The 17840-nt window shown below is 41.9% G+C and overlaps 1 protein-coding gene and 2 long non-coding RNA genes across 11 annotated transcripts in view; 2 read left to right on the forward strand and 1 right to left on the reverse strand.

Moving 5' to 3' along the window:
* The window catches only part of LOC310714765, a 48465-nt gene extending 45526 nt beyond the window's left edge, over positions 1-2939 (forward strand). The window contains exon 3 of the long non-coding RNA XR_014530053.1: positions 2694-2939. This is a non-coding gene — a long non-coding RNA (uncharacterized lncRNA). The remainder of the gene's footprint in view (positions 1-2693) is intronic.
* An 82-nt stretch (positions 2940-3021) lies between these two features.
* On the reverse strand, positions 3022-8999 carry LOC310714760. Its single transcript, XR_014530045.1, has 3 exons — positions 8703-8999; positions 5180-5250; positions 3022-3262 (listed from the first exon to the last, which is right to left on the reverse strand). It is a non-coding gene; the product is annotated as an uncharacterized lncRNA (long non-coding RNA).
* The window catches only part of RAPGEF2 (Rap guanine nucleotide exchange factor 2), a 153699-nt gene continuing 142569 nt past the window's right edge, over positions 6711-17840 (forward strand). For all 9 annotated transcript variants that reach the window (XR_014529989.1, XR_014529990.1, XR_014529991.1 and 6 more), the window contains exon 1: positions 6711-8650. Coding sequence is in view for 6 of the 9 variants with exons in the window: in XM_083520201.1 (XP_083376327.1) it covers positions 8582-8650 (69 nt within the window). In the remaining 3 variants the exon portion in view is untranslated. The remainder of the gene's footprint in view (positions 8651-17840) is intronic.

A 17840-nucleotide genomic window follows, 5' to 3' on the forward strand; every position in this document is an offset into this window, starting at 1 on the left:
CTAGGCTTGCTTCAAAGCAAAGTCCTGGTGAGGCTCTAGCTGTTTGGCCTATTCATTTCTCCAGAATGCCGCTGGCCCCAGTGTAGGCCCAAAGGCATTATTTTGGAAATAAAGATGGTAGTCAGCTGGAGTCTTGCTAGCACTTCACTTTGAAGTTTGCCTAATGGCCCATAAAATGTTTTTAAAATGGGACTACACACTGCCTGATAAATGTAATGTGGGAGGCAATGAAGAGTGATTTTTTTTTGGGGGGGGGGAAGCCTTGGGGTAAAGAAAGCAGTGGAAAGAGTGGGCACAGAGGAAAGTCAGAGAAATAAGACTCCCCCCCCCACACATGTAACTGAAAGCTTTTGAATTTGCATAGTTTTAATGCAGGAGCTCCCAAAGCCACCGTTAAATAATGGATCACATCTATTTCCATACTCTGAACCATAAAAATAATGGATCTGGCATTTGTGGTACCACTATGGCACATAAAATGAATCATTGAACTGGATTGTTATGGGTTGTCATTCTTTTTTTACAATGACACCCCTCAAACCACAATGAAATCATATGGCACCTTTGTGTCCACAGGTGTGTTCTGAGAAATACTGGTGGTTTTGCTGGCATCCAACAAAAAAGAAAAGTATTTTGGATCAACATTTTTGTGACACTGCTTCCCTGGCAAGTGCTGGACCTCTAGAGCTACAAATGTAAGTTTTAATTTGATGGTGGATTGGGGGAACCCTATGTAAAAATCATGGAAATTCAAGAGGATTCATGTTAATTCTGGATCCAGCTTTTACCCAGACCTCATGGAAAAGTGTGTAGCCCTATCCCTTTTTTCCTGTATATGTGTATGTGAGCAAGTTGGGCTGGGGGTTGGAGTAACAGATGGGGAGAGAAGTGACCCTGTACCCATGTGAGGACTCTGCCAATTATTCAGGAAAAGTTTGCAGACAGATTTTCTGAGTTGGAAAAATGGCCAAGAAACTTCATGTCTCATATTTTTAAAACAACGAAAACTAAAAGTTCTAAGGCTCTACTAGTAGGAGTAATGGGCTGCTGGTTTGAAAATGTTTAACTCCACATTCATCAGTACCTTTGGTGACTTTTCCATTAACTTCAATAGTATCTGGACTTTCTGTAGTATTTTTATTCTGTCCAGTTTGGTTTCCATCATTCTTACTTCTTTCATGAGCTTATGAAGGGCACAGATTCAGCTACTGGTAATCAACAGTAAGTAATGGAAATGATTAAATGTTAATCATCACTCTTTTGAGAAAATAAATGCCTTTATGTTTAATGAAGTTCAGCATTTGTAAAATTTGATTTCAATAGCCATTGTTTTTTTCTCTTGAAGTTTAATAACTGTCTGGCTCTCCATTGTGAAATGCTGAATGAAAGGAAAAGGAGGAAAAGGACACACAATCCATTGTACATAAAAGATTTAAAAAAGGACTTCCACCTAAACTGCACCTTTCTGTTCTGTGTATCTCTATTATGTAACAACAACAGGCCAGCATTCCCCTATGTACTGTATGTTAGCATAAAAATATCAGGCTATAGTTCTTTGGGGAAATGTGGTTATACAATGATAAAATCACAACTGAAATTGATTCAAGGGTCTGTACTGATAGATGGTTTAGAAATGAAACACAGTGGTACCTCTGGTTACGTACTTAATTCGTTCCGGAGGTCCATTCTTAACCTGCAACTGTTCTTAACCTGAAGCACCACTTTAGCTAATGGGGCCTCCTGCTGCTGCCGTGCTGCCGCTGCTCAATTTCTGTTCTTATCCTGAAGCAAAGTTCTTAAACTGAGGTACTATTTCTGGGTTAGCGGAGTCTGTAACCTGAAGCGTATGTAACCCGAGGTACCACTGTACATAGATACAATTTTTAAACTAGAATTATCTTTTGCCAGAGCACTTAGTTTAATGTTACCAGACGTCCCCATTTCCCGGAGACAGTCCCCAGATTTACAAATCAGTCCCCATACAGAATCCATTGAAGTTGAAAGGTGTTCCTGAATTCATTGAAAAAAATCTGGTAACTTTAACTTAGTTAGGTCACATGAATTTCTAATAAATATATTGCTGTAAGTGCTTTGTATATGGCCTTATGCAGAAGGAATCACATTCTTTTCAAGCATATATGGTTACAAGGGGTGGCACCCTTTTGCAGAAGGATTAAAACCCAGCTGCATTAAAGCCCAGCTAATAGAAGTTGGAGTCCAAAATAGCTGGAAGGTACCAGGTTGGGGAAGGCTGTCCTACCCACTTTGACCTAATTATGATTCAGTTGACTTCTTTAAATAACTGGTGCCACATGCCAGTTGCCACATCCTCATTCATCTTGTGTAATCTTGATGTGAAACTATAAATGTTCTGTGATTCTTCAGCTGAAAAATTAGCTGTGGAACTAACAGCCTGTTACTGACTCCAGCGTGGACTATGAAAATGAAGAATGAAAATTTACTAGAGATTCCACATAAAACAAACCTGGTGTTTTATACTTAAGTATTGTTCAGCTTCCGGTTGGTATTATATCTGAATGAAGACTAAGCTAGCTCTACACTTCTCTCCAGTACTGCATTTTATACTTTATTATCATGCTGTTATCTAGTTTTGTTGTGAATTGCTTTTGGAGGTGGAAACAGATTTTTTTAATGTAATGAATATCAATAAGGGAATGCCATATCTGTTTTAGGCTGTTGGTGGGAAATAAGAAAACTATGGAGTAATTGAGGGAGAAAAATTGAGAGGCAACAGATCATCAGGTGAATATTGCTCAAAGCTCAGCCTGAAAAGAAAGAAAAGAAAAACCTAAAAACCAACCAGAATGCAACTCTGATCCTAAAGAATGCATATCTTAGGTAGTGATAGAGTAGCTTGAACAGCTGTTGTTGCTGCTGCACTCTTTAACTTGTTTACACTTGCTTTTAAAAGTTTTTTTGTAAGTCACTTTGAGTTTTTTTCTGAAGACGTGACTAATAAACAATAAAAATAAAATAAACAACTGCTTCTACTCTAGAGCTCCTTTGTGTTGCAAATGCATAGTTTTATTGCAATGAACTGGAAACATAATGAAAACAGAGGATGCACCCAGCCTTTATACTGTTACAAAAGTAGCATGGTCATCTCAATAGAGTCTTGTTCCCCACAGGAGTACAGCCCTGGAGCCCAAGGCATCTCTCCCATTCTCTCTTCAGCCCGCCTGCCAAGATGGTTCTGGCCTTTGTTTCCCTTCTTCTTCCCAGGACATCTTTCATAAGACTGCTGAGGAAAAAGAAAAAACGAATGAAACCCAGTCACTAGGGGGCTGGTGAGGAGGAAGTGGTGGAACTGCCAAGCCAGGCTAGTGAGGGGCCCTTCTGAGCCCCTGGGACTGTGCACCAGTGCCTGTCTTGTCTGACCACTGGCCCCAGGTCTGCTCTTCTCCATGGCCAAGGTCCTTCTAGAGTATTTACTGCCTCTCTTGCTCATCTTGTTGCTCCACAATGTTACTCAGGAAAACATTTCAGCTGCTCATGCATTAAATATGTCAAAGTCAGGAAAGCAACAGGAAGAAGTGAACAAGAAAAAAAACAAACCCTCAATGAATAAAATGAAGATATACTTTACTCTATCCATAGTAAGCTACACCCCAATAACCTCTTGGTTAGATTATGATGTACTTTATGTGGGGCTGCCTTTGAAAATGGCTCAGAAGCTCCAGTTAAGAATATTGCTCCCTGTATTTTTAACTGGTAAAGTTCCTTCGGATCACAGCTTGCCAGTTTTAAAAGAGCTTGGCTGATTCCTCGTTCACTTCCAAGCCTAGTTCAAAGTGCTTACTTTTAAAGCCCTAAAGTCGGAGCTTGAAACCTGGGACTCTCAGTTCAGTTCAGTTCAGACCAGACATACGTTAACAGAAGAAAGAAGTAGAAGAGGCATTAAATATATAATATAGTGGAGAGGCTGTATGGAGGAGAGGGATGGCCATATTAGAAGGTGATTCTGAGGCAAAGGCCTGGGGTGAGCCTCGGATAATAGAGCTTGGATTTACTTGAGACCATCTGCTTTCCACACCTGTGCTGTGTTTCCCCTACCCACTCACTCCTAGCTTGCACTTGGCAGCACTGGTGGGTTAGGTAGCTGTGATCTCTTACAGCAAACCCTCGCCACCTTGTCCCTCATGCACAGAATTTTTTTTTTGCAATGGCCTTGGAAGCCAGAGGTTTTGTAAACTTTGGACTTGGATATCATACTAAACTTTATTTTTCTATGTATGCAATGGGATAAAGATTTCGTATGGAGAAACTGAGCCGGCCAATTAAGGACCTTCTTTTCAAAACCATATTTCCTACATATATTTTACTTATTATTACATATTAACTTGCACTGGTGCTAGACTATCATCAAATGATTGTTATGCGCTTCCTTAACATTACAGACTGTTTCTGTAACAGGCCAGGGCATAAAAAGTACAAATTGTTTATGGGAAGCAAGTGCAGTTAACAGACTTGCACCTTGCTTAGAAGTGTTGCTGCAACAAATGTAATTACTATTTAAGCATCTATGGTAATGTGCAGTGCTATGGCAAGCACAAATGTAAGTGTTTAAGCAATTTAATACAAGCAAAATCCATTACATAATACAAGATGAGGTGTTAAATTGTATTATAAATTTGCTTTTGCTCTTCTGCAAGGACATTTGTCAGCTGTGGGCGAACTTGGGGAGAAGTGAGAAAAGTAGCTATGCCAAGAGAATGACATACTCTCTCCCTCCCGCCCTCCCTCAAAATATGGGCCCAACATACTATTTGCCTTGCAAATTTTGGGTCCCATACCTAGTGCACAGAGCCTGTTGTTTTATTATTGGTTTTGTTGTATCTCCTCACATGCAATATATTGTTATCTTTTACTGTTGTTAGTCTTCAGCCTAAATAACCATGGTGCATCTGAATCAGCAAAACCAGACGCCTTTATCTACCCCAGCTGCAATAAAGCATGTTTCTCCCATATTGGTCTCTACAGCCACAGCAGGCACTGTAACTCTCCAATGATTTGACTTTACCCCCTATGGCACACTCTTCCATTGTCTTTCGAGGCATACAGGTGCCAACAACAACTCAGAAAACGGCATTAGTAGCATGATTATAGTTAATATAGGATAGCCAACTAAGAGATGATTGACAAACTAGGAAATACTTACTTGGAATTTTGCCTCTACCATGCACTCACTTGAAACAAGTCACTCTTTCTTAGGCTTAGCACTTCCTTCTCCTGCATATGCAATATAAAGGTAATAAACTTTATAAACCTATCTTACAAAGCTTTTGTAAGGATTACAGGATAATGAATGTGAAGCACTCTGAACACCTCTAAAGCACGCTATAAAGGTAAGTGCTATTTGTTTTAAATTTTTATTGATTTAATTCTGGCTTTGTGACTATTTGTTTTCATGGATTTTAGCCAAGTTTTACCTAGAATTTTATCAGTATACCGTTTGGATGATTTCTTTTTTTTTTTTTAATCAATCTGTTTCTCCAACAAGGCTTTGGGGTTGCTTTCAAAGGGCACCAGTCATAGATGCCACAAAGAAAACTTCCTTTGAAAGTTAGGGAAGGGCACAGTAATGCATTCTAGCTTCGCTGGTTGAGGTGGTGCAATTGATGTAGGGCAGCCAAAATAGTTTTGCCAAAACAAAAGAGAGCATATGCCTTATCTGCACATTTAGGAACTTGTACAGATGTTGAGGCATAATAAAGGGATTTGCAGAACTAAGTTTCAGGAGGTAAATGCTAATAAGCTATAAGCTAGGTTTCTGCTGGTATAAACTATACAAACGCAGCCAAGGATAGGCTTCATCTCAGTGTCTGAAGAACAATGGTTAGCTCAGGAGGGGGTGGTCATTTGGACTCTTGATGTCATGGATTACTATAGAATTAGGGAGGCATGAGCAAAATCATGCATGAAGACGTCATACAGGAAGAATTATCTCCTACATTTTATTTTAGATAGTCAGTCTATCCATGTGAAAAGGATCTAGGTGTCTTAGTGGATCACAAGTTGGACATGAGCTACTAGCGTGACAGGTATTTTTCTTCTCTTTTTCTTTCTCTCTCTCTCTAGTTAAAAAAAGAAATAAAGAGTAGACTGCACAATCAAAAGCAGTGTCCCAATCATGGGAAGTAGTATTTCTTCTCTATCGTGCGCTGGTCATACCACATCTGAAGTCATGTGCTCAGTTCTGGTCATGTTTTAAGAAGGCTAAGTGTACAGACGAAAGTGATCAGCATGGGTCTAAAAACAAAGTCCTGTGACAAAGTTGTAAGAGCTGAGTATGTTTATCCTGGAGAAGATTAAGGACACAGTGGTCTTCAAATATCTGAAGCACTATGATGCAGAACATGGAGCAGACTTTGCTCTCTCTTGCACTATTAGGCATCATGAGACGTAACAGTGGAAATTTCAGGGCAGCAGGGGAAGCTTCCCAATGGCAAGTGTGCTATTCCACTGTCAAGAGTTAGTGGGCTCTCTCTTGCTGTTGGTATTTAAGTAGAGACTGGATGACCATCGGCCAGGGATGTTATAATTGCATCTTGCATGGCAGACCTTGCATTGAGCAAAGAGTTAGACACAGAGTTGGACCTCCAAGGTCCTTTCCAGATCATTGTTTGTAAACATATCATATATTCCTGAGACTGTTTTCACATGGGAACTCCCCATTACCTGCCTGTAAGATCTAGTTCGACCAGTTCAACTAAAGACATAGCCAATGTTCAAGCCAGCAGCCGATTTCCCACAGTTTGCCAACCTCTTTGCGCAAACTGGAGAAACTGCCATGGTCACAGAACACACACCATAACCAAGAGCACAACTCTTTAACTGGTTACAGTAGATCATTTCTTTCTTGTGGGATGGGACCCTAGATGAACCAGGAAAGGCATGTGCACTCAGAGGGCACCATACAGGTGACCCTTGCCTCAAAGTATCCAGTGCTGGTGCAGAAATTCTTTACTCGAATTTAGAGAGGCGTGTGGCAAATCTTGCAAGAGGCACAAGAAGTCCCATTTGCAAGCCTCACTGCTGGTGTTTTTTCTCTACCACTGTGTGAACACTTGAGAGAGCCAGTATAGGATTTTAGACTGCTGGATTAGGTCCTAGGTTCAGAACCCTCACTGAAGAAGATCACTGGGTAAATGTCAGAGGACGGCCTTGTGCCAATCCCTCTCTCTCCGTCTTGCTTCCCAGTGTTGTTGTGCAGCTAAAAGAGGTGGGAGGATGCTGCCCCTGAACGTTGATGCAGGGTGGCGAAACATTCGTCGATCCAGGAACCATGTGGGTGGCCCTCATCCCGCAGGTTTCCTCCTGCTTCATTATTGTTGGCATTCTGACACTGACACACACACCCTTCTCTCCGACCAGTAGACCACTCTCAACACCTTTGCAACATATCTCAACGGAATGGGGTTATCGCAGGCTGCAAAGCGGCTCTCACGTGGCTCGCGCTGATGCCAGAAACTAGAGAACCTCTTCAGAAACCCATTCGCAAGGGCTCGCCCTCTTCCAGCGCGTGCTAGTGGCGGGTGAAGCGGGGCATTGCCAGTCCGCGGAATGAAGCTGGAAAGCGGCTTCTTATTGCCGGAAACTTCCCCAAGCGAGAGCTTTTGCGTTTCCCCCCTCCTCCCGCGGAGTTCGTGCCTGCAAGGCTGCCCATAGCGGGCTACTACCAGGCAGCGCGCGAAGAAAACAAAACACCACAAGAAGGCGAGGAAGAGGGATAAGAAGCAGCGCGGCTCTCGGAGGGAGCGAGGCATTCCGGAGTCTTTTGTGGCAGCGCGGCCTGAACCCCGCTGCGAGGAGAGCGGCGCCGCTTTGCATTGCGGCTGAGGAGACCAGCAGGGCTCGAGGGGCGGGAACCTGAGGCGGTGCAGCTCCTCCTCCTCGCCGTCTTCGCCACCGCCGCCGCTGCCGGTGTGGCCGGGCGCTGCTCCCTCTTTCCGTCTCCTCACCATGGTTGCAGCAGCACAAAGCGCGAGCGAGCGCTGGAGGCCGCTCCCGCCGTGAGCCTCGGCCTGCCCGACCACAACACTCCTCCTCCTGCTTCCCCTCAGGCACAGCTCCGCCGCCCCTTCCCTCCCTCCCTCCCCAGGCCGGAGACGGAGCCCGAGCGCGGGCAGGACGCGGCAGCCCCTTTCCCGCCCCGCCGCCTGAGGGGATGCGGCGGCGGCTGAGGCGGGAGAAGCAGGGCGAAGACGACGACCGCGGCGGCGGCGAGGACGCCGAAGACAGTGCCGGGCAGCCCGGCAGAGGCGGAACTGGGAGTCGCTGCTGCTGCTGCCGGCAACAGGCCCCGACCGGGCGGCGGCGCTGCTGAGGCCGAGGGGCTGGTCGCCGCCGCCGCCGCCGAGGAGGAAAGAGCGGCGGCCGGAGTGAGTGACGGGCGGCCAGCGGGAGCCGCCTCTCTTCCCCAACTCCCTCTCGGCGCCCGCCGCTGGGGGCTCTGAGAAGCCCGCCTCGCCTCGGGGCCAGGAATAGGCGCTGGTGAGCGGCAGGAGACGAGCGGAGGGCCCGGGGCGCCTCGTTCGGCCCGGAGCAGAGAAGGGGCGAGATGGCGTCTTACGTGGATAACAACTTCCGCCAGGCGGTCATGAAAAACCCGGCCGACAGGAGCCCCCAGGTATTTCTCTACCCCCGAGCCGTGGCTCAGGCAGCTTCCCCCCGAAACTCACCTCAGTCTCCTCTTGCTGGTCTTGCAGTACAGTATTCCCCACTCCATTCTCTCTCTCTCTCTCTCTCTCTCTCTCGATGTATCTCATTTGGGGATAATTTATCTGTCTCGTCGAGAGGAGAGCCCAGCCATAAACAACCCCTCTCTTCCCCTGCGTTTCCCCACGCCAACTCGGCCTACACATATAGGGAGCTCTTCTCAGTTCCCAATGCCCCATAAATTAGATATAATGCATCGAATATAATGTCTCTGTTGGCACCATCGCGGGCGGCGAGTTCACTCCGTGTTCCTTTATTTTAAAAAAATGTCATAGCTACCTATGTCAACAGAGCTGTGATGTTAAGTGATTGTAAGGGTGACGGATGGGTATCATCACACACACACACACCCAGCCCGCCTGCCTGGCCAACGTAGTTACAATTGAATGGCATTCTCTGGCTCTTAGAAAAGTGTGTATGTTTTCCCCAAACGCCCCCCTCCTTCTCCTCCAAACAACTGAGTTACTTTAGATTCCTTCTCTTGTCTACACAGAGAGATACATCAGCTAATCTGCTGTTTTCAGATATCTCTAATCCCTTTTCTACTTACGGGAAGAAAAGCTTCTCTCATTCATTCACAACACTATCACTAGTCTCCCCTCCCCCTATTTCCACCAGCATTGTAACCCCTTAGATGGGTGCTAGTATTAAGATGGATGCTTAATTTAGTCTTTCACCCTTGTCTGCTGCTAAGTTTGACTTGAGCATTCATTTCAGTAGGTTGATAGCTTCATACCTAATCTTGCAGGGGGGGCAGAGGGCGGTTAGCACTGTGGTTTAAAATCTCTCCCCTCCCAGTTTGGATATTGGATTTTCACAACATTACTTTCTGAATAGCTATGCTAAAAACAAAAACAAAACAACCTTTAATGAACAAGCTAAGTGCAACACTTATTAAAATGTTAGGGTGTAGTGGCGTTCAGATTTGTTTATTGTGGTAAGGGTTTTGAGCTCTGCTGTAAAGGAACTGAGATATATCATTTGGTGTATTGGCTGGTGATTGCTATGAGATAATGGTGCAATAACCTGTAGTCTCCTTTGCATGTGGTGCTTAAGATACCCATTGTAAAGTATGCTAGTGATTCTCCCTAGGAAGAGAACATTTAGATAAAATACTTTTGGGGGCATATTTTATAATGTCATGCACAAAAGCTTGTTGTTTAGGATGCTTCACATCCTAACTTGAAAGAACAAATCATTTATTTCATCTGCTTTCTTTCCTTACAGTTTTTACCATATTTTTATTAATCCACAGTGCTTTGTGGTACTTCTGGCAGATGTATGTTGCTCAAAAATGCAATGAACCTCTCCAGCAATGTGATAAGTCTTTTTCTTTTTTATCCATCTGTACATTTCATTTCTGGCCTGGTTCTGTGGAATGTCAGGAATTGGCTTGGTTTCTTTGTCAGATTATTAGCTCTTGGTAAACAGGATCTGAATTGGAAGATGAGGCTCATAGAGTACATTTTGATAGGATAACCCTTTTAAGGTTGTGCTAAGCTGTGAACAGATTCTGTCTCATTTGGAACAGTGACTGTATGGATTCTAAGTGCCAATTGTTAAAAGATAAATAAGCTTTTTTTTTTTTTTTAAACACAAACCTGATCCCTCTATATAGCCTTGACTCAATAGCTAATGCTTTATGGTGTTAGTTTGCTTGTTGGAGTTAGTGCCATCTGTCTTGCTTTCTAAGGGGTCTGTATTGCCATGTATTGCCATCCATTTCCATGGTTGTTGGGCAATTCTTGGGTCCTTTTTAGGCTAAAGTTTTAAATTGTGCACAAATCCAATTAATTGATTTTGAGACGACTCACCCTTAAACACTTACCATTAACAAGTTGCACTAGGCAGTGTCAGAAACTCTGATATGAAAGCTAGGAGCTAAATGGCACCTTAAACCTAGATTATGGGCGCAACAATGAAATGTCTAAGCACACTTTTTTAATAGCAAGAATACAGAGCTGAAAATGAATGAACTGCAGCTAAAATATTATGTTCACAGTTCACATGGTCTAATCTTTTCCTCCCCCCCCCCCCAATATTCCTAAGAGGGTCTCTTCTCCAGTCTTCAGAGAGTAGCTGGAAGTGGGAAGGCAGAAAAAGGTCCTATTTTCCTTCCATTCTGCTTGTGCTAATGAAATTCCCTGTCACAAAATGCACCTAGAACAATGGGAGTACACACACACACACACACACACACGCATACATATACACATATACATACACACACATATATACACATACATACATACATCTAGTGTTTATGGTTTGGATGTGAGTCAAACCATATCTTAATTGTTTTTGTTTTCTTTTTTAATGAATGTTGTTACTGGTTTTTATGATCTTGCTTTAGTGGTATGTTCTTATGTCCTTGCTTGACCTTTTAACTGTGACTATATTTACACAGTTCCCTGGGGTTCTGGTTGTGTGTAGTAAGGCCCAGGAAAAGCTGCATTTTTATTAATGGGCCTCTGACCTGCATATTGGAATGATAGGAAAGGAAAACTGTTGGTCAGCAGCAAGAAAACTGGCTGGATTTCAGCATCATCTAGTGGTCCATTAGGCTAGGGTAACTGTGTTCTGTGCCAAATAAAGAGAACTTTATTTTATTGTCTTGCTGCCATATTTTTTTTTTAAGGAAAGAAGTGACACAATAAAAAAAATTAGCTTTAGTGTAGAGATAGGGCCAACATAAATGGTGCAGAAAGCTAAATCCAGAACACCGGGACTGCATTAGCACTGCAACCGTTAAGTATCTGCAGACTGAAAACACTGTAGCAACATGCTTTAAAAGGTAGCTTATATCAGTAAGGCCCCAGTTGGCCTTTTATATTAGTTTAAAAGAAAATTTCAGACTGAAGGGAATGCACTTGGTTGGCAACACTGGAAAGATTTTGGTCATTTTGTTTTGGATTTTACCAGCTGAATAAAGGATGATACTTTGCCCTTACTGTGATTTCAGTTGCTATTTCAATATTAAACTTTCTCTTGCATAACTACAGAGTTATTTCAGTTATTTCTTTTCAATCCTGCACTGTCTCAGTAGGTGCCTCTAATGCTACAGTCTATGTACACTTACCTGGATTAAGTTTCATAAATTGATATGCATAGGATTGCACTGTAAGACTATTTCAGTGCATCTTTAAGGCAGCCAACTAAGTTATTGGTTTACTTAAGTTCAGATGGGTTACCTAAGTTCAGATATCTGAGTCTGTTCATTTCATACTGGTTTTATAGAGAAACCTTTCAACCAGATTTATATTTTGCCTTTTATCACTGGTTGGTACAAACTGAACAGTCTCAGTGTTTAAATATGGCTAAATTGTCAGTCCTGAAATTAATGGGGATAAGGGGCTCCTAACCTTTGTGCCACTGCAGCATGACTAACAAGATGTCAGGCCAGGATTGTGAGCAGGATGTGGCATATAAAGTATTAATGATGAAGGCAAAATATGTGTATCTTTTTATTTCCCCATAGGTGTATTTCCCCCTAATGTGTATGTGTGTATTTTAACAATTTAGAATTCACATTTTAACCCTGAATATATCTTGGAAATTTCAGACATGATCTAGTTCACTGTGGATACAATGCATTCTCACATGCAGAGGAATCCTGTTAGACTGACAACATCTGTTTTCTCCTCTGTGTTCAGACAGGCAGCGTGACAGTGAGAATAGTAGGGCCAGCGCACACCTACCATCTTTCCATCCAACCCACCATTTTGCTTCTCCATCCACCAAATAGAGGGAGAATGCTGAATGGGATGTGGCAGGTGTTCAAAGGTCTACTGTTCTCCCCTAATGGCCCATATAACTGCTTATGTGTATGTATAGCAGGGAGGACTTCAGCTACATTGTGGAAATCGTCTGCATTTGAGTGCTACATCTGAAGGGAAATGATTTGTGTCCATAGTGTGTTTCAATGGAGCAAATGAAAGGAGGAGATAGATAAGCAATGGTTGATGAACATATGTTTGTTTATGTTTTGGCAAAAAAGTTATGATGTAATATAGCATGCTGACAATTGTACTTTTACTTTAGAGTAGACATAAAGTAAGCCTTCAACTTGCGCTCATTTAACTTGTGTGCATTCAGCTTTGTCCAAAAGAAACGAAAGAAAGGAAAGGGGGTAGGAGTCCAGGAAAAATACTTTGGCAATCCCACCTGCCATTGAACCCAGTGTGTTTGACTATACACGATTTGGGCTGTAGGTGCAATCCCCACAATGTTACCCCCATGTAAGTTGTGGGCTTATTGTACATAGAATTGGACTGTTAAAAATGTGAGTCAGCTTTCTGTCCCTTTCAAGAACTCAGGGTGTGTTGGAATGTTCTGCTTTAAAACCTGAAATAGCTCTTTGACTGTAGGAATACCTTTTTTCTAGTTGGTAGAACCTGGTGGAACTATAAAGTACAAAGTTTTAAGCTGATTCAGAAAAGCCTTGAAATGGTCATGAAATCAAAATATATATGGATTGGGCTGTAGGTCACCTTTATAGAAATACATATTCTCTCACATAATCATTTTGATAAGTTTACATCTTCTCATGACTCAGTTTGAAGCAAAGTAAAATAAATAAATAAAAATCCTTCTAGTACCACCGTAGAGACCAACAAAGTTAGTTATTGGTATCAACTTTCGTGTGCATGCACACTTCTGGTTTATTTACCATTTAGAAAGTAAATGATAAACGACTTACCAAAATGAATGCAGTGATGCCTATTTTGTTCAAATATATTACTTCATTCTTTGTAGGGCTACCTGGAAGTAAGTCTCACTTTCTCCAGTGGCACAATTTCCACACATTCTTTCTGTCATAAATTTCAGGTATTTGAAGTAAATTTCAAGAGCATATGTTGGGATTCAAATCCTGATGAGTTTAAAAACCATTGCTATTTCCTTTCTTTGTAGGCAATTTTTATTTAAAAATAAAGTTGAAAATACAGGCAAGAAATTACAGTTTCTGAAAGGTTATTGGGGACTGCTGCCGCCCTGGTTTTCTTGTTCTTGGCAGATCACTACATTTGTGGCCTTGTAGGCTAAAACTTGAAGTAAAATGAAATTATTTTCCATTCAGTACTTCTTTAATGAATAAAGAATGTATAGGATAAAAGTAAAGGACTAACAGTGTTAGTAGATTGACATTATTGGTTGGCACATCATCCCAATCACTGAGATGTTTACCACAGACTTGATACTCTAGAGTTTTATCCTCTAGTTATCCTGGTTTTTAAAAGGATAGTAATAATAATAATTTATTATTTATACCCCACCCATCTGGCTGGGCTTCCCCAGCCACTGGGCGGCCTCCAACCAAATATCAAAAACACAATACAGCATCAAACATTAAAAACTTCCCTAAACAGGGCTGCCTTCAGTTGTCTTTTAAAAGTAAAATAGTTGCTTATTGCCTTGACATCTGCTGGGAGGGCATTTCACAGGGCAGGCGCCACTACCGAGAAAGCCCTCTGCCTGGTTCCCTGTAACCTCACTTCCCACATCGAGGGAACTGCCAGACGGCCCTCGGCATTGGACCTTGGTGTCTGGGCTGGACGATGGGGGTGGAGACGCTCCTTCAGGTATACAGGACCGAGGCTGTTTAGGACTTTAAAGATCAGAACCAACACTTTGAATTGTGCTCGGAAACGTAATGGGAGCCAATGCAGATCTCTCAGGACCGGTGTTATATAGTCTCTGTGGCCACTCCCAGTCACCAGTCTAGCTGCTGCATTCTGGATTAATTGCAGTTTCCGAGTCACCTTCAAAGGTAGCCCCACATAGAGTGCATGGCAGTAGTCCAAGCGGGAGATAACTAGAGCATACACCACTCTGGCAAGACAGTCTGCGGGCAGGTAGGGTCTCAGCCTGCGTACCAGATGGAGCTGGTAGACAGCTGCCCTGGACACAGAATTAACCTGTGCCTCCATGGACAGCTGTGAGTCCAAAATGACTCCCTGGCTGCGTACCTGGTCCTTCAGGGGCACAATTACTCCATTCAGGACCAGGGAGTCCTCCACACCAGCCTGCCCCCTGTCCCCCAAGAACAGTACTTCTGTCTTGTCAGGATTCAACCTCAATCCTTGATTTAACATCTCCAAAGTAATTAGAATTGTGGTTTGCACACACAGAGTTGTATATTTGCAGTTGTTTGTATTCCCATTTAACATGTGTGGTCCATATTATTTTACCCTCAAACAACACGAATCTTAATGTTTTCCCCCTGTATATTTGAGTTTACCCAGTAATGGGATAGTATAATAAGATGGGGGAAATTGGGCTCTAGAATATTCCACATGGATTCACAGATTATTTGCTTCAGTGTGGGTGGATCGGTCATCACTTTCTGCTGCTGCCCTTTCTGTGCCCAGTACTTGTCCAATGCTTTCATTTCCCCCCTGTCCCTTCTCATAACTGCTTCCAGTGCAGTACTGTACACAGTAGCTAGCATATATTTTGATCCCTCAAATTTGCACAAAATCAGGAAACTGCAAATATGTGTGTGCTGAGAATTTACAGTTGCTTGACTGTGATTTTGCATACTTCCTTGGTGGGGATGTTTTAAATAAGGTCCATGCAGTTGTCTGTGCACAAGCCCTGTAGGTAATCAGCATAATAGAGCCAACAAATTAGAAGGCAGGGGCAAACATAAAAGGGAATGCCTGCTGGTATGGACAGGAAAACAAATTCAGTTTTGTATGAATGTGGACTACTCTGGTCTAATGTGAATGAGAGAAAAGTGCATTAAGAGCTAAATAATGTTCAAATGTGGAGAAGCCTTTGGTAAAGTTCTCAAAATGATTATGTCATGTTTTTCATATTGCTGTCTCTGCTCCACATTATTAGGTGGAAGGAATTGGGAAATACGTATGTGATGACATTACATCACAAAGGGAAAGGGGAGAATGTGCCCTGAGGAAACTGTTTTTTGGCAGCCATGCTGTGTTTACTGTAGGTTGGTTCTTGCTAGTAAAGTTAAGATCTCTCTTACTATATTAAGCTGGTAGAATTAAGAAGGCAGCAATTACTCTCTAGATTCAATTTTGCGAGCTGGTTATGTTATGACATAGGCTTTTGAACTTGCTGAATTAAAATCCTTTCATGCAAGAAACTCTTAATTGACACAAATGTTCAAGCCATGAGTAGTTCTCAGGGTTTTGGAACACTGACCCCTTTGTTCCACCTATTCCAGCGCACCTGCTAACTTCAGCCTTTTCAGCAGGAAAAACATGGAAGAATTTCAGTTTGCGGGGGGGGGGGGAAGCGTATCTCAGTTTTTAAGCATGCATAAAAGTGTGTCACACGTGAGTACTGAAATAAAATGTGCTTTTGATAAAGCATCTGACTCTCTTTGTGGTATACATAATAAAATCTTATGTATTAAAATGTTTGGACTTTTAAGCTTTGAATGGTAATAAGGTTTTTAGTGGCATAGTCCCCGGTTACAAAATGGAGATGACCTCAAAAGACTGCTCTCAATTATTAGCTGCTCACGGTATTGTAACAGTTGTATACAATCATACTTTGTGGTTTGAGTTGGCTATCTGTATCCTGTTGTGGTGATTTTGAAACACTTCATTTACCGGAAGTGCTGACAACAAGCGAACCTAAATAGATACAAATCAACAAATGTAGGAAAAGAAGGTGAAGATAATTGTTGGTAAACTTGCATGACTAACTATGTTGGTGGGTAAAGTGTTTTGAGCATTGTACTTAAAAGTTGCCCAACACTTCCTGTTTTCAGTTACCTGAAGATCTCACTCAACTTTTACAATTTATTTTTACTTTCTTGCTGTTACATTGTATTAAGTGTCAACAAATATTTTCAAGTGAAAGAGGTTGCAGAAAATTGTTCTGCTAGTATTAGGTTTTCTCTTCAGAAGTTCCCATCAAGACTGTTTTTGGTTGTGATTTTCATTGCATTAATATATCCAATACAGTACTCAATTGAAAAAAGCAAACAAAAGTGCACATACCATGTGCCTCTCTGTTAGGTTCTTTTCAAAGTATACACAAAGTTGTTAGTCATTCCTTTAACTAAAGAAGCGTTTCATGTTCCTTATTTCCCAGTAGAAATTGGAGATCCCCTTTGCAGGTGGAAGTACATTTTGCTTACACCTAGGGGTCTGTTCGATCAAAGACTGTATGTAACATGGTGGAGTGCCAGAATGTGTACCATTTACTTAGTCTTGGAAGCCACACCAATCAGATGCTCAAACAAATTTTGCCTGTTATTTTGCCAGGTTATTTATTTAAGCTTCCTTGTACTGCATACAATTCTTTTATCTGTGTGTATTATTGTTGAGAAGGTAGGTGGAAAGAAGTTTCTATAAACAGAACCTGTTTCTCCATTCCTGTATAGTGGGTCTGGCAGTTAACTTGGATAGGGTAGAAAAGTCATTCTGAGATTGTGTTCAGCATCTGATCTGAGTTTAATCCTTGTGTGCAAAACGTATCCTTTTACTCTTGCAACTTTTCTGCATTTGGACAATATGACTGCTTTGCTTTGTCAGTAATTAATTTTGGGGAGCTAATGGTAAAGCTATTTGGAATCAGTTAATGTTATTTTGTAGCTATCTAGTGCTTGGTTTTGAATTTATAGTTGTGTAGGATTCAGAAGCTTGGATTTTCTACATTTATATATGAAGCATGTTCTGCACTTCATCAGCTAGAGCTGACCTTGTGCTATCTTTAGATAATTGGTTGCCTCATCTGTTAAATATGAAAAGGGGGTGGGAATGAAAGGCATTCTGCTTGAGGTGTGCATATTGCTCATTAGGGACTGACATCCAAAAATGTACCTGCTGTGAATGAGGAAGGAAATGTGTTACACACATGCTCTTTCTTTAGTGAGACCACATTTTATTTATTTGGTGAAATCCTATATAGCCTTTGAGTCAAACACTTCCCAAAGTGGTTTAAAATGCTAAAATAATAGTGTTCTTGCATTATAACACAATAAGACAGTATATGATAAAAACAGCAATTAAAGGCACAATCTTAGGCATGCTTACTTAAAAGTAAGTCTTGCTGAGTTCAGTGGTACTGTCTTCTAGGTAAATATGCATAGTTGCAGCCTTAAAGCAGTGATTAATAGTTTAAAT

This window comes from Podarcis liolepis (genome assembly GCF_965112155.1).
Source record: "Podarcis liolepis genome assembly, chromosome: 9".
NCBI classification, from domain to species: Eukaryota; Metazoa; Chordata; class Lepidosauria; order Squamata; family Lacertidae; genus Podarcis; species Podarcis liolepis.